The sequence below is a fragment of the Ptychodera flava genome, chromosome 16 (genome assembly GCF_041260155.1).
Source record: "Ptychodera flava strain L36383 chromosome 16, AS_Pfla_20210202, whole genome shotgun sequence".
NCBI lineage: Eukaryota > Metazoa > Hemichordata > Enteropneusta > Ptychoderidae > Ptychodera > Ptychodera flava.
The window spans coordinates 18743733-18766433 of NC_091943.1; the positions used below are offsets into that span (position 1 = coordinate 18743733).

The 22701-nt window shown below is 37.1% G+C and overlaps 1 protein-coding gene across 1 annotated transcript in view; it reads left to right on the forward strand.

Moving 5' to 3' along the window:
* LOC139114215 (eEF1A lysine and N-terminal methyltransferase-like) overlaps positions 1 to 22617 on the forward strand; it is a 31394-nt gene extending 8777 nt beyond the window's left edge. Inside the window, exons 5-13 of the mRNA XM_070675793.1 lie at positions 716 to 837; positions 8129 to 8269; positions 8834 to 9020; positions 10095 to 10275; positions 13613 to 13750; positions 15953 to 16029; positions 16590 to 16725; positions 18734 to 18865; positions 20954 to 22617. Coding sequence (XP_070531894.1) covers positions 716 to 837; positions 8129 to 8269; positions 8834 to 9020; positions 10095 to 10275; positions 13613 to 13750; positions 15953 to 16029; positions 16590 to 16725; positions 18734 to 18865; positions 20954 to 21222 — 1383 coding nt within the window. The 3' untranslated portion in view covers positions 21223 to 22617. The remainder of the gene's footprint in view (positions 1 to 715; positions 838 to 8128; positions 8270 to 8833; positions 9021 to 10094; positions 10276 to 13612; positions 13751 to 15952; positions 16030 to 16589; positions 16726 to 18733; positions 18866 to 20953) is intronic.
* Positions 22618 to 22701: the final 84 nt, after the last annotated feature.

The following is a 22701-nucleotide window of genomic DNA, read 5'->3' on the forward strand; positions in this document are numbered from 1 at the left end:
AGAAGCTGTACATAAAAATTGAACTCTACAGCTTTCAACATGATTTTGGAGTTGAACAAGACATTGTCTTTTGTGGAGAGAACAACATTAGCAGAAATTGCATCAAAAGTTACAGCTAATAGGACATTAAAATAGTACCCACCTCAGAAAGGGAAGTCTTCAATATTTGCAAAAACTTACCTCAAGGAATTTTCAAATGTTCTCTTTCAAAATCAAGAATAAAAATCAGTGGTCACTGTGTAAATTTTTGTACCAGAGAAACAAATCCTAAATTTGTAAACGTTTGAAGTTCAAAATGGCTGCCATACCAGAGTTAACTCTGAAAAAAAATTAAAATTTTGATCTTCACATAAAATGAGGAGGTGAATATTTTTTTTACTCCAAGAACTTCAAAATACACGCACACACATAATAGATCAGAAATGTAATGTAAAAGTATGAGAGTCTGAATATCTATCCCTGAGGTATATTCTACATTAAAACACATAATACTGCTTTTTTCATCGCCTCCTCAATGTCTGATTTTAAAAGGCAACCATGGCTTTTGCAATTCGACAAATACTATAAAGGGTGACAAAAAGATGTCACAGAAATATTTTGTACATGTAGAAGAATTCTTTGTCTCATTTCTCTGTTTATTTCATTTGATTAATCAGTTGCTTGACAGATTGATTGATTGATTGATAGATTGATTGATTGATTGATATTGTTGCAGCTACTTGAGTTGTGTCTAGATGAAGACAGACCTGCCAAGAGAGTTGAAACAACACAGGATATCCTTGCAGCTGTGGAGGAAAGACAAAACTATGCAATGTTGAGACACAATCTTGTCAAAGGGTATGATCAGTAACTTACATTTGTATGTTTGCTAGTCCAACGACAGTGCTTGTAGATTGAACTTTATCTACTCGTAAGTTGAATATTCATTGTGGAATTTTCAGCTGTAGAGAAAGTAGTGCAGCATGCTGTTAAGATGGTTTAAGTATTTTAGTTGTAGGTGGCCTATTTTACAGTACAGTAACTTACAGAATGATGAAGACCACCAGAGAACCACGCGCCTTCTGTATTTCTCACCAGTCAGCAAAACTGAAAATTTTACACCAAATGGCTGCCAGCCCTGAACTCTGAGGGGAAAAATAAAAAAGTCTACTGTCACAAAAATAAGCCAGTGAAACTATTGTCAACTACATGAGCTTCAAAGTGAGCTCTCACAAGTGATACAATAAAATGAATTGTGAAAGTGTGAGATCCTGAATATCTCTCCTCAAGGCACACTCTACCTTAAGGTACTCACCTGAGTGCCACAAAGATACAAGAACACTGGCTCTAAGTGAAATTGTAGCAGCCCTTGTAGATATGACAGCACCTGAAGTTCCCAAGTCCTGCAATTGCAGTGGGGTTTGCGCTCGTAAGAGAGGACATGGGGCATATACATGCAGAGTGTTGGATGAGTTCTGTAAAATGGCATGCACAAAGGGCCCCCCCCCCCCCATGAGCAAGTGCAGCGCAACAACAACCGTGCTTTAAAGTATATGATATACATGTACGTTATGACAAACATGTTTCAACTTTCATCAATCCCCAACGTACCTTTGATACAGCGTTTACATCGGTCGTAGGGGTCCCATATGACCTTCCAGCTCAGTTCCGATGACTGCCTCCCTTTAACACTAAAGCAAGGAGTATACTATAGCCAGACAGTAAAAGCCTGAAACATTTAATGAAGACGATTTGTTAGAGACAGGTGATAGGTACCTAAAATGTCTCAATGCACTTTAACAAAATAAAAAAATATTGACCTCTGTCCAACAATGCATGGTCAGACAGTGTCATTGAGCAGTATTAGATGATATGGAAAGACTAAATCTTAGAGATGGCAACATTTCCACCTTTGCTTGTTCTTTGCTGTTCTCGATGGTCACCTCATTACATTTGAACCACCGCCATAGAAGATTGTGTTAAAATCTCATGCCCTAGCCAGAACAGCCAACCAATCAGAAAGAGGTTTACAATGGACACTTGTTTTGGATTGCAGCACTGTATTTAAAAACACAACTTGATTGGTTCCTGCAAAGGGTTTTGCATGCCATCTCCTATGACAGTGGTTCAGCTGTAGTGAGGCAACTAGCAGCTAATGACAATGACAAAGAACAAGCAAAGGTGGAAACGTCGCCATATCTACCGTACATCTGATTTTAACAAAATTTAGAAAGGCTGTAATCAGTGTGCGAAATTAAGAGAAAATAGCTTCAGGTCATAAGGCCTGCACCAAGCCAAAGCTTCAGGTCCTTACAGAAAACTGCCGGTCCTCAATAAATGCAGTTGTTAACGACCATTAAAGTCCACTCTCTCGACTAATACTATGCTTTTGAATGTTGTAATATTTAATTTTTAATGTCCTTTTATCAATACAAAAGGACTATTGTTCACATACATTGCAGAATAGTGTAAGTGAATGCATCATACAGCTACATGATCTGGAATCTGAACAAGCGACCTAGCGGCCGATATAGCTCCGCTGTGTTTATGTAGAGAATAACTATTTTTCACACATGTTGATGAGGAAGGTGGAAATCTTTGATAGCAGAGGCCAGAAAAAAGTGGCTAAAATAAGCTGCAAAAATACACAATTGAAGATTTCTTTGAATATATCACATCGTATCATCCCTAAGAACATGTCAACCAAAGCTATCTGATGAGTAGTTTTTTGAGAATAAAATTTTCTGACCAAAAATGGCAACAATTGCCCCAAAAAATGAAATTGCAGATTTCATCATAATTTCAAGAGATCAAATTTAGTTCATAACTTCATCTATAGAAACCTGTATACCAAATTTCAAAGCTGTTAGACCAGTACTTTTTTTGAGAAACACATTTTTTGACCAAAAATGGGAATAATTGCCCCAAAATTCAAAATTGCAGATTTCATCATTATTTTTTAATAAATATCATTTAGTTCATCTATAGAAACCTGTATACCAAATTTCAAAGCTATCGGATGAGTAGTTTTGGAAATACACGTTTTGACCAAAAATGGCAAAAATTGCCCCCAAAATACAAAATTACAGATTTCATCAGAAATTCATTATATATTACTGAACTCATCTGTAGAAACCTGTATACCAAATTTCAAAGCTATCAGACCAGTAATTTTTGAGAAACACATTTTTTGACCAAAAATGGCAAAAATTGCCCCAAAATTACAAAATTGCAGATTTCATCATAATTTCAACAAATATCATTAAGGTGATCTGTAAAAACCTGTATACCAAATTGCAAAGCTATCAGATGAGTAGTTTTGGAAATACACATTTTTTGACCAAAAATGGCAAAAATTGCCCCAAAAATACAAAATTGCAGATTTCATCACAATTTCAATAAATATCATGTAGTTTATCTGTAGGAACCTGTATACCAAATTTCAAAGCTATCAGATAAATAGTTTTGGAAATACACATTTTTTGACCAAAAATGGCAAAAATTGCCCCAAAAATACAAAATTTCAGATTTCATCAGAAATTCAATATATATTACTCAGTTCATCTATAGAAACGTGTATACCAAATTTCAAAACTATTAGACCAGCACTTTTTGAGAAATACATTTTTTGACCAAAAATGGCAAAAATTGCCTTAAAAATGCAAATTTGCATATTTCTGCACAATTTGAACAAATCTGAAATAGATCATCGCTAGGGACATATGTACCAAATATCAAAGCTATCTGACTGGTAGTTTTGAAGAAGAAGATTTTTAAAGATTTTTTTACCAAAAATGACAAAAATTGCCTTAAAAATACAAATATGCAAATTTCACCACAATTTGAACAAATCTGACTAAAGTCACCCTAAGTAAACTGCATATTAAATTTCAAAGCAATCGGACAAGCGGTTTCAGAGAAGAAGATTTTTTTACCAAAAACACCAAAAATTGCCCCAAAAATACAAATATGCAAATTTCACCACGATTTGAACAAACTTAAGTGTGGTCACCCCAAGTGAACTGCATATAAAATTTCAAAGCAATTGGACTTGCAGTTTCAGAGGAGAAGGCAATTGTTGACGGACGACGACGACGGACGACGACGGACGACGACGGAAAATCAACCTATTTGATAAGCTCCGCGTCGCTGACAGCGGAGCTAAAAAGATCACAACCCTTATCTTTTTCACTGTCATGCGCATTCATTTATCAATGTTTTCCACCATGTGGGGGGGACTATGGGACTAACATGAGAATTTGACATTTTTAAGCCATATCAAATCCCCTCCTCTTGGACTATAAAATGATATCAAACACCCAGGGGCCGGCGAATACAGGCTCATGCACTGACTACGTGTGGGTGATGCAGGGATAGAAATACTTTTTTATTTCTCGTGGCAAAAGTTTGCCACCGGATATAAAATCAGGTGGCAATTATGAAAAATCTGGTGGCAGTTTAACACATCATGTGATCGGTATAATAAAACATTTTCTCATTGCCACATACTCTATCTAATCTATAAATTCTTGAAAATATGATGAGTAACATCACAAAAAATCAACCCATACTGCAGGCCTCGAAAAAATTTTTCAAACTTACTAACCGTGGGACACGTGAATTTCATTTTTACTTGCCCGAGAGGAAAAATTACTTGCCCTAAATTTCTAATAACTGTACTAGTAATTTGTAACAGAGAGCAAGAGTTTGGCCATATGAATTGAATTCAAAGAGGGAAAAAACAGATTCAAACATGAACTACATTCTTGTTAAAATGAAGGACTATTACCAAATCTGAAATGTCGCAGAAGAAATGTGAGAATACTTTAGTTTTTTTCTGTAGATTTGGCCATCTAGAAAACATCTTTGAATTTGGAATTTTTCCACAACCTAATCCAAATCAAAATCTTTGCATAAGAGTAATAAGATTGTTTGATTTACAATGTGCATGACTGGATGCTGCTCTTTATTATCAAGCTGAGATCACAAACAACTGCTCTGCTAGTGTTTATCTGCCAATGCATATGCACATGTTACCATGTGTACATCTGCAACCCCTTTACCTGTTTACATGTTTACTCACTTACTAAACACAGTCGTCTTTCAAAGTTTTATTTTGATAAATGTATTCGTCAAGAGAGCAGATTCAAGTTTCGTTTTCGTTATACTCTTCAGTGCAGATTTGTTTTCTGTAAGTGAGAGCCGATTCCTAACAACCAAGGTCACGTAATTTGAAACTGTCTGCATCTCACGCACTACGTTAGCTGCAATATGTGGCCTCCTTGGTCGACTGAGCCTGTTTCGACTACGATACTAAACTTGTACTTTTTCAACTGGGGTTGATTTACGTTGAACAGTAAGCATTGCCGAGATCCATGGCTTCGAATAAGTTTACATCCATTTACCAAGCACATGGTGCAATTACACTATCGCGTGAAGCCGATCGACTGTCATACGACTCATACACTTGCACAAGGAGAATGGCAACCACTGTCAAGAGCATACCACTTTACGGCACACATACAAAACAGTGAGTTCACTCCGTGTCGTCGGAGAGAACATGTCGCAAAAATCTATTTTTACGACCTTTTGTGTTTTACAACAGCAAGAACGATTATTTTGCGATGTCGGGCGGATTTTCAAGGGTTTTCAGAAACTTCTGAGAGTTGAAGGACTTACAATGATTGTAGGCGTGTATAGACCTAATGAAATACGTTTTCAAGCTTGAATTGTCCAGAGCTTAGTTAATTCAACCGCTGGTGCACTTGCCCGTCGGACGGGAAGCATATTGATTTTACTTGCCCGAACGCAAAATTCACTAGCCACGGGCGTCGGGCGATAGGAATTTTTGAGCCCTGTACTGGCTAATGAATTGCAAGTATTTGCATATTTATTGCTATTTTTAATTCATGCAGGCTGCAGTTTGGCTTTGTTTTCAAAATGTCACAACATGCTTTATCTTGTGCCGTATGACTGCATATGCGGCTATCACAGAGGGCAACAACATGTCAAGTGTACAAAAGCTGCTGTCATCGATATGGAGATTAGCCAATCACAAGTTTGGATTCACGTTGTGTTTTCATTCATGCCAAAATGTCGCAATTAGTTTGGGGTTTTTTTGGCTAATGAGTTTTTCCGCCGTCAGACAATGCGTGTTCCTTCAGTGTTCCTTCATTCAAGCCGTAGGATCGATGACATGATGACCCAAAATTTAGTGGCAGAAAAATACCACCAGAAAAAAATTTTGGTGGCAGATTGACAGTTTTTGGTGGCAAATGCCACCATTGCCACCGATTATTTCGATCACTGGTGATGAAAGCGAGACAGTTTGTCTCTCATGACAGTCTATGGGAGATGATGTTCTCTACATGGCTGTGTAAAATTGTACACTACACCAGGGCATGTGATATTGTGATTTAAAAATGGTTGGCGAGCTGAAAATCACTTCTGAAATTAGCCAACGTGAGTGGTAGAGGAGTGAGTGAATACCCTAGTACCCTGAAAACGGTCATGAGTAAGGGAAGTGTGTGAATAATCTTTTATGCAAACATTGATCACTACGTCTTTTTTAATTGTAATGTAAAACAGAAGGAAGAAAATACTTGGTATGTATTTTGATATGACGTATGGCTTACTTTCAAAATTTTTCAAAAAATAAATGTGCTTAAATGTGGCCTCTGTTGCATTCATGAAGAAACAGGTGAAGTTATACTTTTAATTAAAAGGACAAGTATCGTAATTTTTTCTTGATTATAGAAGTTGCAGACAACACAAATGGCACACGTCGCCACTCGCAGAAATAAATGCATATTTTCTGATTGAAAAGTTTGACAGCGATTGCTTGGTCTCATCGCCTTTTAAAATGATTCTGTTTGACAGACACTCTACACTGCTGAAAACGATCGCGACACGATCAGTTAATGATACCGTAAATCTTAAAAGACGTATTTTTTGTGATATTGAGGCGTACAGCCCAGGATGACGGTGAGTTTTGCATGCCTGTCGTAAAACGGTATCGGTATACATCGAAACAATTTGAAGCCCTACTCTCGGCCTCTTAGAGTATACACGACAAAACTGTTATGATAAGGCCGCTCTGGTTTATAAAATGTACACTTGTTATCACGTCGATATATCGTGCAAACAGTCGGTTTTGTGAACTTTGGTTGAAGACCAACGAGCAAGCAAGATGTTCTAGCGGTCCAGAAACAAACGTAGCGAAACGTGAACTTGACTATCGACTGCAGGTAGCACTATTTGGCTGTCGTGTAACATCTAGTCCTTGTATTGGGCGTAGTTCAAAACCATGGAGGTAAAAAAATACCTCCACGTTCAAAACCAAATATGTTTAGGCAACAGTACCGTACTCGTAGTAGGTTTTTGTCTTAAACTCTTCTATGAACTGTTTAAATTTTGAACGCTTCAATGGAAAATCAAAGCAAAGAAAACGGAGTCAATTTGATAAAATGAAGGGCTGTATTATGTACATTTGTGTAATTGTAAATTCCGAACACTTGAAGTGTGGAATTAGTGAAGTGATACTGGGTGTTGTTATCATATGACACGGATATGCCAAAATTACCAGGGTTACATTCACTAGACAAGTATTATTATAATATTGTATCGCATTGTTGCACCAAAATAAATCCATTCCTTTGCTAGAATTTGCATGCACGGACGTAATTCATACTGATCTGAATCTAATCAGCTGCACCGTGCTATGCGCCTCGATCGGAGGGATTAGACTCCGTAATAAAATGTCGAAAGACAAAAAATTACTATGTTGCGACATTGTCAACCGCTCCCCGTCTGGCGTACCATAGATCGAATTCCCCCACTACCAGGTCACGAAGTGCGATCGATATCCCTGTTGCCCCGCACTCCCACGGTGGAAAACATTGATAGGTGCATCACATTCAAGTCTGAATCAATATGATTCAAAGTTAGTCATTATCTGCATCTGTTACAGGTCTTTACGGAGAAATTTTCATCATCTATTCCAAATTCCAGTCGGTCATAAGGACTGACATGTCGCTAAAAACTTTCGGCCCGACGAGAAATCTGTCGGTCTCGGACCGTCGGACCGACGTTAATTTCGCACACTGGCTGTAATGTTGACAATCAAATTTGTTTCTTGCATTGACTACAGTTCTCATGCTGGTGCTGATATTTCACTGGATCTGTACAGCAATGACTCACCAACACCAAGGTACACTCTGTACGTAGTGGACAACTCACAGACCAAAGGACCTAGATATAAATTTGCCATATTTATTGTACCACAGGGAAGGTAAGAATGCTCTGGACAAAGTCAGTTCTTGCTAACACCAAGTCAACATTTCTTTCAATTTACTCTGTCTCATAAAGCATGGACATCCTGAAAACCAGCAATGGACTTACTGCAAATAATGTTGAGACAATACATGTGTGTATTTGTGTTGTAAATATACTCTCCGTCCACTCTTAAGGTAGTACATGTCTTGAAAGTGAAAGACTTAAACTTTTGCTCAAACTGTCCTCAAGGAGACTTTCAACTCTACTCTTACCAAATCAACAATAAAAATCACAGTTCACTGTGCACCATGCAAAGTTTGGTACTACAGAAACAAATTACCAAACATTTACTGATGCTTGAAATTAAAAATGGCCGCCATTCCTCCACTAGTTGTTTCAACACAAGTCTATGTGGTAGTGACTGATTCAGACTACAGCACCATGTATGACAAAATCTACTCTGACCTCAAAATCAGTACACAGGTGAAAAAGAAATGAGATTTTTCAAAAACCTACCTTGTGTTTATCAGTTTATTTCCCCATACCAGTGTAGCAGTACAACAGTCCACATTTGTTACAGAGAGCCAGAGTGGATGTTTGGCAACCCAGAAGGCAGAAGACAACTTGCAGCCTCAGCGGGATTTCAAAGACTGGTTGTAGTGTCCTTACACAGAGATCACAACTATGAGAACATGGACAGCATAAAGAAAGAACTATCAAGCAAAGTGATGGAATTAGCTCCAGCTGGATTGGATAAAAGATCTCAAGTTAGTGGGTCCAGTCTCACACGACTTTGATTTATATGTTAATGGTCCATAAACCTATCTTAATGCCACTTAACTTATCACAAATTTTTGAATTGTCACAAAGCATCAGAATTCAACTATATACTGGTAGTAGCTGACAAAAGTGAATCAGATGTTGGATCAACTGATAATATAACAAGATCTCAAATCGGTTTTTGGAGCAACTAGCATTTGTCATTTAATATGGAACAGAATGTATCACAACATGCTGTAGTTGAGAAAATCTAAATTCTCAAACCTGAATCAGTATTTGGTTGGGTACACTGTAGCACTCCAAGATCAGTGTAGTAATGTATAGTCTTGGTTTCCAAATACCAGAAGCCGCTAGCTGGTAGGTGCTGGTGTTTTTTGAAGGACTGAAGATACAAACAAGAAAGATAGTTATGGTAACAATGTGTAGGTCCTATGTGTATTCCCACATGTGTGCAGTTTCCCAAATAAGCGCTCACATTTTTCACGGTACAGACTGTTATAAAGTACTGTGTTTCATGTACATTAGTTCCACTAACCTTGCTAGAAAATAGCAAGAAACTGACACTTTCTTGCTTTTTACAAGAAATCTGCAAATATAAATGTTTCTCACATTTCCCCCATCAGAATATTGATCTTGCAGTCAATCAGCAAGAAATCTGTTTTCTCTCTCTATAGCTGTACATCTGCAAGAAATTGTACTCTCACAGTGAATAAGGAATATAGACTGTAGAGGGAGAAAGCAAATTTCTGGCCAATTCACTGAAATCATTTTCTCATGGATATTGGATGAAAAAAGTAATTTTTTGCCAAATGACTGTAAGAATAAACTATTCTTGCCAATAGAGTGTGACAAAAAATTAATTCTCGCACGTTTCTTGTAAAAAAGCAACGAAGTGTCCATTTCTCGCTGTATTTTCACAAAACTGTGTACCAGTGATTTAGAAAAGTAATGCGTACAAAGTAGAATTCACTGTTTGAATCCAAATATTCATTAGTTGTGCTGTGTAATTTTCACAGAGATTAGCCATATAGGGGGATTTACACCATACATGTATGTTTCAGGTGCCATTTCTGTCAGTTGGTGATGACATTGGTCAGCGAACCATTCAATATCGAGGTCACAGCGACCTCAGTGGTGACTTTGTGGTGGAAGATGTTGAAGTCGACAACAAACAACTTTTCAGGAGATTGATATTTCAAAGCAATCAGAATGTCGTCCAATCAGAAGCAAGACTGAAAACAGGTGAGCTACAGGATATTATAAAGCATGCTTTTCAATCCCCAGGTGTACTTGTACTGATTTATACTCTTGTACACAGCAAAAATAATTTTGACCCTGTGACAGGCCCTGTACAGACTCTGACAAACCCTGTGGTATGGGTCTGTGTCAGCAAAGACGTCCCATTGCTGTAACAGGGGCTGATGTGCAGGTCTGCATCCAGGACTGTGGGGACAGGACTGTGTACAGTGTTGTGGACACGGACCTGTGACAGGGTCTGTGAAATTTCTGCCTGTCTCAGCCCTGTATTTACAGGACTAATGGTACACAGGAATGTGAATACAGACCTGTAATAGGGTCAGTAATTTTTTTAATGTGCACACAATTACACAGCAAGAAAACTACAGGCAGATTTCAGTACATGCCTGTAACAGGGTCTGATCAGTACCTGTAACAGTCCCAAAGAAATAACCTCTGTTACAGGATCTGTAAAATTGGTCAGATATCAGGGGTGTATGAACAGGTCCATATCAGGCCTGGTATTACAGGAATGTATACAGTGATGTGATTTCTGAGTGTATCCAGTGCTGTGATCACATGACTGAAATACTGGTATACAAACAGTGGTGTGTCAGTGTTGAATTTACAGGGCCGGCTACAGGGCCTGAAAATTTGTTAGATTTCAGGGTGTATATTTTCAGAGAATGGGCTAAATTTGATGACAGAAATGAACACAGGCATAATTGTGTGCACATTAAAATAATTATTGACCCTGTTACAGGTCTGTGCCCACATCACTGTTCACAATCTTGTAAATAAAGGTGCTGAGACAAGCAGAAATTTCAGACCCTGTCACAGGTCCGTGTCCACAACACTGTACAGTCCTGTCCCCACAGCCCTGGATACAGACCTGCACATCAGCCCCTGTCACAGCAATTGGACGTCTTTGCTGACACAGACCTGTATCACAGGGTTGTGTCAGAGTCTGTGCAGGGCCTGTCACAGCAACAAATGTTTTTTGGCTACTTATGCCTGTATTCATTTCTGTTATCAAGGTCATACTATTCTGGAGTATTGATGCTCAACACTGACAGAATCACAATCATGAAAGATAGTGTAACATAGACATTTTTTTGTGATGTGGTTTGAATAATTATTCAAAAGTGACTTTAAACTGTGTATATGTAAGCTGCTCTTAGATACTGTCTGAAGTGAAAGTGAAAGTAAGCAATTGACAATAGATTGAGAGTATGTGAAGTTTGAAATTCTTCTCTACAGAAAGTTACTCTAAATTGGATCAATATGTTTAAGCATACCTATTCTTGATGGTATAAGACGTGATGTTAGAAATTTGATTCAACTCAATGGAACATGAAAAGTGGTGTCTGAAAAGTGCAGGGGGAAAAACAAAGAAACTTCCACCCGCTCTGTTCCCTGTGCATACAACAAAGCAGACATTACAGGGGTCACAGGGCCACAACTTTGATCTTTTTATTGCCTGACATACACACCCTAGATAGGAATGCAGTATGCACACTCAGATTCATAAACACCTAGATGCATACATTACTGTACAATGTCTTAAATTGAGGAAATTTATCTCTTGCAAATTTTCTGAAAGTCCTTAAAAAATAATATCATTGAATGTTATGAAGCAAACTTGAATTGTAGATAAGCATTCACACAGTAAAAACTTCAACTCTTCCTGTCTCTTGCTGATGATTTTGTGTTATGTTATTGAAAAAATATGTTATAACACACTATAATTGGAGAGGACATTAAAAATCCCTAATCCTTAAGTATGAAAGTATTCTCCCTTTATCATACATGCGATACATATATGCACACGTATTTCAACTTGTAGGGTCATTTACACTGCAAATGTACATACATGTACATACATGTACGTAGAAACTAGCACTCCCGGGTGAATGTATACATCCATGTACACATATGTACATACACACATGTACATACCAGTAAGCATGCAGACATGATTGTATCAGTGACAAATAAATGTGTTCTTCTAACAGATATCTACCATTTGTTATCTGCTGCCTTCCCTCGGGGAAGGACGCTGAGCGCATTTCAGCATCAAGTCGAAAATGTCAATAGAGTTTATTAAAGACAATTTAAGTCAATATAGTACAACTACATGGATCATGAATGATGTAAAGATATGACTGCATGTAGGAGCATACTTTATCTTAGTCACAGCATATACAATAACAATGTTCAGCAAGGTGGTACATGTGTACATGTAGACACAGCGTGTGCAATAGACATGGTTTCCATGTCTGTGATACCTAGCTGCACATGCTTTTGGTTTACCTTGGATTTACATATCCGGTACTGCCTTTGCATACTATTGCTGATCCATTTTGCAATTTGCAGTTTACTCACATCTCAGCTCATTGATAAAGGCTATTAGTACAAATCATGACTGACAAACCTATTTGCAATTATTGACTTTCCATGGGCACAAATTGTGTACCTCTTTTTGCCGACGTATTCTTGTATTTGTACGAGGCTGAGTTCATTCAGTGTTTTCACATATCAGGATGTGAAAGGATTGCCAAGTGTTTGTATAGCACTCATAGATATATTGATGATCTCATAATGATGATTCAATCCAATCATATCCGACATGTATCTACTCAGATGACTTAGAAATCAAAGAAACAACTGAAAGTGCCAACTCGGCAACATACCCAGACACATTTTCCGCAATTAAACAAGATACACTGTATGCATGCATCTATGTATGCATCTTAAACATTCTCTGTTTGTCAAGTAATATGTACATAAACCATCTACCCCAGCTTATACATGTAGTATATACACTTCACAACTCCTTAGACACTGTAGAGTTTGTAACACATATATTGAAGACTTTCAAGTGAGACACAGCCTATTAGTAACAAAAGCTGGTAAAGAAGGATTCTCAGAATTTAGATTGGTTAGATTATTTAAGTTCTGTAGTAGATACATAGACATTATATCGAAATGTGACGAGTCTGTTTCAAAAATGGTGAAGCTTAGACTCACAACAGTAATTTGGTGGCTTTAAGGGATAACACAAAATTTGTCACTTTGGGCCAATTGTTTTATGATGGCTGTAGCATGCCAGCAGGGCGTACTTACCAATTCGGACACCTGATACCTCTACTAAACATTGGTTTAACATATTCCCACATTTATTGTCTTGTCTATTTGATCGCTGGACCCAATAAACTATTCATTTACCTTGACTGATATTATTGGATCTGTTTTGATGTACTTCACATTGCATGGGCTTACTATGATCATGTTGTTGAATTTGTATACAGCTCATTCTGATACAAATATCTTTGGCATTTAGAGAGAAAGAGAAAAGGAAAGAGCGGTAAAAAGAAAGGACCTCTTATCACAACTCTGGATCACAGCTATCTAAACTGTGAACACCATATCACCATGGCAACAGGCTTGACACTGTTACCAGATTTTGAAACTCTTTTAGGTGAGTAGCATTTTAATGTACATGCAGTTTTTTTGAATGACAAGATTTTAAAAAATCCTATAAGTTGTAGATATACATGTAACATAAATCATGTACAAATGTTGTAAACATTACAAATCGTGACGATGTACAAAGTTTGGCCAAAGGCCAACTGAATGGCCAACTGAATAGCTTTCCTCTGCAAACAGACAGTATGTATATACTGGTATGCTAGAAATTTTGCATTTGCATAGCGTAAATTTTTTTCAATTTTTTACGACAATGCATGGATAATCTTGTGTTTAAAGGTACACGGTCACCGTAAATTTGCATATTCCATATATGGTAAAGGGCGGGGCTTAGCATACTACCCCGTAACACCTGCAGCTGTCGGTCCTCCATATTTGATACGTCAAAGGACATGCAGACGACGCTGCTAAGTATGCTATGGCTGGTCGTGTGGGGCCCCTTTTTAAAAAGCGGCCACCCGCGTAAAATCTGTGATTGGCTAATAAAAAACAGGTGACCGAATACCTTTAATTGTCTAGAGCAAAGTCCGTAATGTAGAATGCACCTCAGGAACAGATATTCAGATTCTCAAACTTTTATAATACATGTACTATATTGGTTTACCATCTATGACAGGCGTACTTTGAGCTCTTGGAGTAAGTAAAGTCTTAGGCCAGAGAAAAAAAAATCTTGTTCATCGGATTTTTTGGACCAAGTCCCTGGAGCGGCGAGCGAAATTTTTTTTTAGGCCGAAGGTAAACGCGGTCCTCTGGCATTTTTGCACAGATGCAGACAAGGCAAGATAATTGTTTCCCTTTTTACCAGAAATATCTCAGACAAGAAACACTGATACTGGTAACTGAATTCAATACTATATTTCCCAACAATAACATAAGCCATTACATTCACAGTTAGTGTTTGCACAACATATTCTGAGTATTCTTGACCGCGGACATCCGGGAACTTGCGGTTTTTTACGTCATTTTTGCGTCACACTGCCGTGAGAACAGAATATTGAAGTGTGAATTTTTCAACCTTTACACCAGTATTCAAAGTTTCAACATTATGTCAATGATAAACACTAAGTTCTGTCCTTTGTCACATAATTTCTGCATTGTTCACTGTCCTGTATAGCCAAATCCCAATTCACCTCACTCGCTAGCAATAGGTGAAAGTGACGTCACTCCGCGGTCAAGAATTTCAACATTCTCTCAGAATAAAACTGAAATGTACAGCAAATTACTGAAATCCAACAATTCAGTATTGTCCTTTAGTATTGTCATGGTGGGACCTAGCATCTGAGTTTTTTCATTTTACTTTGGCCCCATGTTTTGGCCTCTTTACCACTGTCTCTACACATTTACACGATGGTCTAACAACACTGTACTGTGATCGGAGTGAAGTTATATAGTCATCTTTCAGATCGTACTTTAACATCAACGCAACCATGTGTTTTGTCATTGCCGTAAATTTTTATACTTTCGATGCAATTTTCATTCAATCGGACGCACCGTCCATCTGCTGTCACGATCTTGTTGAATAAATCGCCAAACGTAATATCAGGACAAACACTGAATAGCATCTTTGGAACTAACTGTTGGCCATCACGTCGAATGTTGGCGATCAAATTAATACTCACGATGTGACAATAACTAACCTTTACAAAACGAGGAAATTTCTGGCCAAATCGACCCACTTTGCGTTGTGATTCGCCAAATTCAGACGTCACAACAACGTGTTGGCGGTCAACTACGTCGGAAGTCTCATTCAAAATCCTGTGCCCGCAAAAACCCGACAAAGTGTAGGCGCCACCAGCGGCAGTACTAAAAATATTTGTAATGCGGAAGTAAGAATTTGCCGCGATCAAAAAAAAAATTTCCAAATACGCCAAAGTAGAAGCGGCGGTTCCGATGAACAATTTAAATTTATTTTTTCTTCCTGGCCTTAACAGACTTATTTCTGTGAACATGGAAAATTGCATTTTCCCCATAGAATTAACACCGGAATGCCGGTCAATTTGAAGTTCAAGAGTGAGTAAACATTTAGTAATTTGCTTCCCCAGTACTCAATTTTCAAGGTGATCCCTGATTGTCATTCATGAGTTTGAAAGGCAATGATATAATGTTTCTTTACCAAATGTTTCAATGAAAGTTTAAGCACAATAAATCATGTCTTCTTGATTTATTCATGTCTTATTTGTATTCTTCATTTCAGATCAAAATATAAGTCTTCTCCTGATTGGTCTAGGAGGAGGCGGACTGGCCATGTTCATGCACAAACATTTTCCAAAGGTAAAGTTAGTCACAAACAAATTGAACCAGAAACAGAATTAACTTACTTTAGAGGTACCTGTTCACAACTCTATTTCAAAAATAAATGAGATGTCTTTCCTTCATGCAATTTTTGCCAATAAGCTAAAGTTTTAAGTGACACAATGTAAAGGCAAACATACATGACACCTTACTTCGATAATCCATGTGCAGTACATGTATATACACACTGACGTACTGTTACAGTAATTTTATGACCATGATCATCATTTTCAATGTTAACCTGTAAAATTGTGTCTTTGAAAATACACAGTGAAACTGCGAAAAGATACATAATGTATTAGCTATCATATCTTATGGTGACCTGATTGTTCTAGGGGTTGTCATGTCAAGAGTTTGAGTATATAATCACTAAATTATATGTACATACCATTTGTACATTAGTTTTGAAACAATGTACATGTGAGTATATGACCTCAGAGGTTGTTGAATGAAAATTTTTCTCACTAACACCACAGGCACAGAGACAACATAGATTTTAGTACAACACATGTACATGTAATATCATCTCTAATCTACAGGTACATGTTACAGCTGTAGAACTGGATCCAGCAATTGTAGATGTCTCCAAGAAATGGTTTGGATTTGTTGAAGATGATAGAATGAACGTGTTTGTAGGGGACGGTCTGAAATTCATCGAGGAAAAGGCAACTGAAGGTAATTGTGAAACACCTTCAGCATTAAAATTAATTGCAATTTCAGTCACTCATTGCTTGCACTATGAAGAGACATAATCTGCATAAATAAAATGTACTGTACTTCAATTCAAAGCCTAACTAGTGAAATCTTATCAGCTTCCAATTTCAAATTTCTACTCTCGCAATGTCAAATTACACCATTGATTTTTATCCTGCCAAGTTCATCCATCATCATCGGGTCATTTTGGTTAAGACAAGTATGGCATAACTTTTACCAGATGCTACATTTGAACAGAGACTTTAACATTTGAAGGCCCTTTAACACTTGCATGTGAAAGCAACTCAACTTTCAAAGATCAAATGGTCAGCAACTTGTGAAAACAATAACAGAGCAATGAAATTCATAATACATGTAGTCACCAGTATAAACTTTAATAACATGAAAGTCATTGCCTGAGACAAATGAGACTGCATGTTCAGAGAACAAAGCCAATTTGGCAGATGTGAATAGAAATAAACAGTGGCAAATATGGGCAGATCGTCCATGTAGCCGACACGAACGAGAAGTATCTGTTACCGGCTACCAAAAACTATTAAAAATAGTGAAGAATGAGCTACAAAATCACCGTCAGTTTTAAGTTGCAGGTAGAATAAGTCTGTGCCTTTGTAAAAAATACTATAAAAATAGTAGAAAGTGAAGAACTAGCTGAAAGTTAGTTGAGGAGACCTTAACGGCATATCATTTGCATCTCATTGTCGGCTACATGGACTGTGTGCCCAAATGTGACCTCAGAGTAGGACAGTTCTGTTAGGCAAGGGGCCTACAGGGGTACAGAATCATAAGGTGCTGGGAAAAATTACCTTCTCCTAACAGTGCCATCGTGGGGAAATTAAATGTTACATTTTTACTGGTTTCTTTGGCTTGAAAAGTAAATTTATGTACACATTCTGTAACGAGCTACATGTATTACACTTCCCTAACGACTTTCTATAGTTGGGCTAAACTAGGGTTAGGGGCGTTTACACAGATGTACAGCAGTTTCAAAATTCCTGTAAAAGTACTGGAGGGGCCCATGCATGAGCGGGGTATACTCAGACAAGTACACTATACATGCATGATTTTTAAAACGAAAACATCAGAAGTACTATTCAGTGGTCACATGACAGCCTTGTAAAGCAAGCCGTTCATTTCAAAATGTAAAGTTAGTTTGTCATTCCAGATTTTGTATTTTGTCCAACTGAGCATAGACAACAATGTCTGGGTATTTCATATAAAGGTGTACACTGGCGGCCATATTGTATTTGATTGCACCTCAAAAATATTTCAGGACAATCAAATTCCTTCATGTCTTTTGTGTACGGAGTGCTAATAAAATACAATTGTAGTGATACATGTACAGTGGCATGACTTGACAGTATTTGGATCTAGCTACATGTACTCTGTAGAATTTTATCAAAACATGCCGGATTTCTTACTCTGTTACGTTGATTCTTAATTCTCGACCTTTGGTCTTGTTGTTCTCACAGTGAGTCTGTAGTGAATAAATACCATTTTAATGTAATTAGGATATTGCCAAGACAGAGGAAGTATAAATGTCATTGCAACCTCTAAATGCAGTTACACTTTCATGTTTCTCAAATTTTCAATGTGGCAGCCATATTGAAAATGAATGTTTATGACAAGAAACATGTTGTTGAACAGAGAGATTTGATAAATATTTTTGCAAAATACCAATCAACTTCAAGATCAATCACATTTTACTTTTTCAAACTGCTACTTTTGATTATTGATTAAAAGTCTAAATTTGAGTATACTATGTGTTAAAGTCACACATTTGGACTTTTATATCTGTAGAAAATGATTGTGTACATTATATTTTTTTGCATATCTCCTAACCTACAATTTATCAATAACAAAGTCTACAAATTTAGTTATTATGATATCATATACATGTACCAGTATGTTTTGATGATACATTGTTATGTACAGTGAAAATTACAAAACCATATCTTTCTTTACAAATCAGGAAATGAAAAATATGACCTGATCATGCTTGACGCTGACAGTAAAGATTCATCAGTCGGGATGAGTTGTCCACCTGCAGGCTTTGTGGAAAGAGAATTTTTACAAAAAGTTTCATCAATTCTGAAAAATTCAGGTGAGTATTTTCATTTACATTTTGAGGAAATCAGTATTAAAACTCACTCTTTTAGGCCCAGCACATGAATCAAAAGAGGGGGAAAACAAATTTTTTTTTCAAGTACCACAGATGACAACTTTCCAGTAATGTAGTCTTATTAGATACATCACACTGACACTCAACAGTGGAATAATGTTTTGAGATACATGATTGTTTGTTCTGAGTGTCCCCTGTCAGTTAATGCAGGTATCATCATTGTACCAGAGAAAGTTGCAAAACTTATTTTTGTCATGGAAATGCAGCATGTACAGAGTGTGTGTCTGTGTATCGTATGATGTGTACATGTGGTATAAGAAATGAATTTAGGAATTAGGTATGGTTGAAATGGATGCTTTTAACTGCTATCGACAACATTCTGTGGGCATTTCAGTGACCTTTTGATGATGTTGCAATCCATTCTTGAAACTAGGTCAATCTACAGAAAGAGTGTGTTGTGAGGTGCAGTAAGAATGGATGCTTTTACCGCTGTCAACAACAGACTGTTGGCATTTCAATGGCCTTTTGATGATATTACAATCCATTTTGAAACAAGGTCAATCTACAGAAACCAGTATTACACCTATTCACCCTGGACACAGATACGAAATCCAATGCTGGTTACATCAGACATCTGCACTGTGTAGACTGTGCTTTCATCAATATATTTACTTTACATTGTTCTAAGCCCATTCAAAGAGTTCCTCCATTAAACAAGTCAATGTTTATGTACAGCAAATTACCTGTAGTTCACAGATACCGGTATATGTAGATTTCAGGACATGTCTTTACAGACCTTGAGTAGTCTGTGTGTGTTGGATTGTTTGATAACCTCTGTCACATCATATGTATTATTCATATGATTCCAGTGCTGTTGTTTACTGACTTATATCAGGTTTTTCTGTGTATAATTCATGTAAAGTATTTTGAGGCTATCCATTGCTTGATTATACCAGTACACATGACACACAGATGCACGCTAGAACTTCAAACTTTGATAAGCGTCTTTTTCAACAAAACTGTGTCAGTGATGTAATATATGTAGTGATGCTACAATTACATGTAGATGTACATGTACACAGACATGTATCCACAGATCTGAGTACAATGCAGTATAGGTATTACTGTACAGTGTTCATAGTAATGTGAATATAGGGGTGTGACAGTAACTGTGACATAACCTGCTTGCATCAGTAACTATATTATATATTTGTAAACAGTTCTGAGTGAACAGGTATTTACATGGTCACGCACTTTTATGTCCCTGACAAATGCCCATCAGAGACTGTAGTAAAAAAGTCTGATAGCATTGCAGTGAGATTTCTGTCAGATAATATTAATGCACATGATACTATATTCAAAATTGACATTGAAATCTTATACGTCCAGGAAGAGTCCCATCGGTTTCTTGGAGACTTCTTCCCAAAGGGTCGAAAGTGGTAAATTTTTGTGGGGACAGTGCACACAAATATACAATCAGACAACAGATCAGTCATATCTATGAATGTTAAAAATTTCATAAGTTGTTGGAATATCCAGACCCTGCAACAGCTCTGGATACAGCTCTTAGATGTCCAAAGATATTTCACACCAATGACAGTGGTAATATAGAGGCCACTAATTACATCATCGACCAACATGTCAAATTTCTGAGAAAAACAGCTGCATAATCTTATTGAAACTACTGACTCAGTGATAAGAGCTACTTACACATATGTTTGTATCTTGTAAAAGGGACTTATTTGTAAAACCTGATGTAAGTCAATAAACTTGTCCCATACAAGCATGTCATGTGTAATTAGCCTGCAGAGTTTTTGCTATGTAACTCAGCCGGCAGCATGTAGCCCATGTACAACTAAATTGTCATATAAGAACAAGTGGACTTCTAAAACGTTGGTTACAATGTCCAAGAACTGAATCCATAAACCAAAACTTCAAAGAAAGTACTGGAGCATAAGTACATATAACAGTGAAGGCCATGAAACACAAAGAGTTCTCACTAGTACTGAAGTAGCTGTAAAATTGAAACATGCATCTTTCTAACATGCTCTTTTTTAATTTCAAATTCAGGAATATTTATTGTGAACCTGGTGTGCCGTGACGCCACTCTCAAATCAACAGTTTTCAAGGATTTGAAATCAGTGTTTCCCAGGATTTACTGCAAGAAGATTGAAGATCAAGTCAATGAAGTTGTGTTTGCTTTAAAAGACAGGACTGAAGACAAACCTGAACAGTTAGCTGTCATTAATAAACTGTGTAGAGAGAAAGCTGGCAAGCTACAGACTGTTGCTAAGCAACACACAGACTCATGGATAGCTCAATGGACTTGGTGGAGATGATTGACAATTTGCAGATAATTGATTGAGTCTGGATCAGCTTGTCAGCTTGAACACATTGGAATAGTGTACCGCACAGTGTTAATAAACTGGCTGCACCAAAAAGTGCATGAATTTTAAATTAATGTGTGTTTTTATGATATACATAGTAACATTATGGGTCAGGTTCCCAGATTTATGTACTCAGCAAAAACAATCATCTGGTTCTGTGATACACCGAAAGCTTGATTTGATGGTTTTCATTGACAGAACAAGTTTGCCAAATTCATGTGTTCATGGCACATAAATTTTGTTGTGATATCACATAATTGACACACCAGAATTTTTGACTTCAGTATTTTTTGACAATTTATTTATTCTAGTGATCAAACATCTTTGCTCAAACAACCTCCTAAAAAACAATTTTCACTGCAAATGTTCAGACCTTCCCCGGGGTAAGGTAGTATGCACCTGAAAAGTGAAAGGCTTAAGTTTCTGCTAAAACTTTCCTCAATTACAGTTTCCACCATATTCTTACCAAATCACCAATAAGAATAAGGTGTCACCGTGCAAACTTTGGAAGTAGAAAAATAAATTAGTTAACATTTACTGATGTTTGAAATTCAAAATGGCCACCAGCTTTGTGTTAACTCAATGGGGAATTTTTCAAAAAACTATGTCAGTTGAAATTTGTCTTTCTCCAAGAGATTTAAAATGAACACCCAAATATCTGTTACCATAGTGCGTTCTACCTGACAGAGAAATGTTTTGAGGACAATTCTGCATTTTACCATTCAACAAGTCAGAGAATTCTGTTGTTTTCAAAGTGCATTTTGCATCAAGGTGATCAAAGCCTGTGGTTTGTAGGAGTACACCGTACTAGTACACATATTCTAATCAAAGAGTCCACCACATTGCGATATTCTAATGCCAGTTGAACAATGCAGCGTCTCAATCATTGATACATTGGGGTTTATGATGTCAGAGTCACAACAAACTCATTATGTGTGAAAGATGTTTTTGATCTGAGTCAAGTAATTTGACTTTGCTGTTGAAGATTGAACAGTATCCAACAAGATAGATAAAATGACAAGTTAGATGAAATGACCGCAAGGTGATGAGCTTGTTCACAGCTAAATACTACAACTGTGTTTTTAAGATGTATGTGCATACTTATTGCATGAAAGGGTCTTTAAGAGACAGATCACTTTAAAAAAGAAGATAAATGCCAGGATTCATGGTTTGTGTGCATGCTGAAACAATCAATCAACAAAGACTATCATGATTGTATGGTGAAAATGGTTTTTATTTCTGCTAAAAGCTGTGTTCAGTTACTACCAAACTATATGTCCAATATATCCACATCTACAATAATGACTAATAAAGATCCGACAGCAAAAGCTGCCTAGTTACATTGGACCTGGGAAGTGTTTATGGGACATACATGTAGGTTACAAAATAAAATCTGAAGGAAAATATCTGAAAAAAATCTGATCTGAAAAG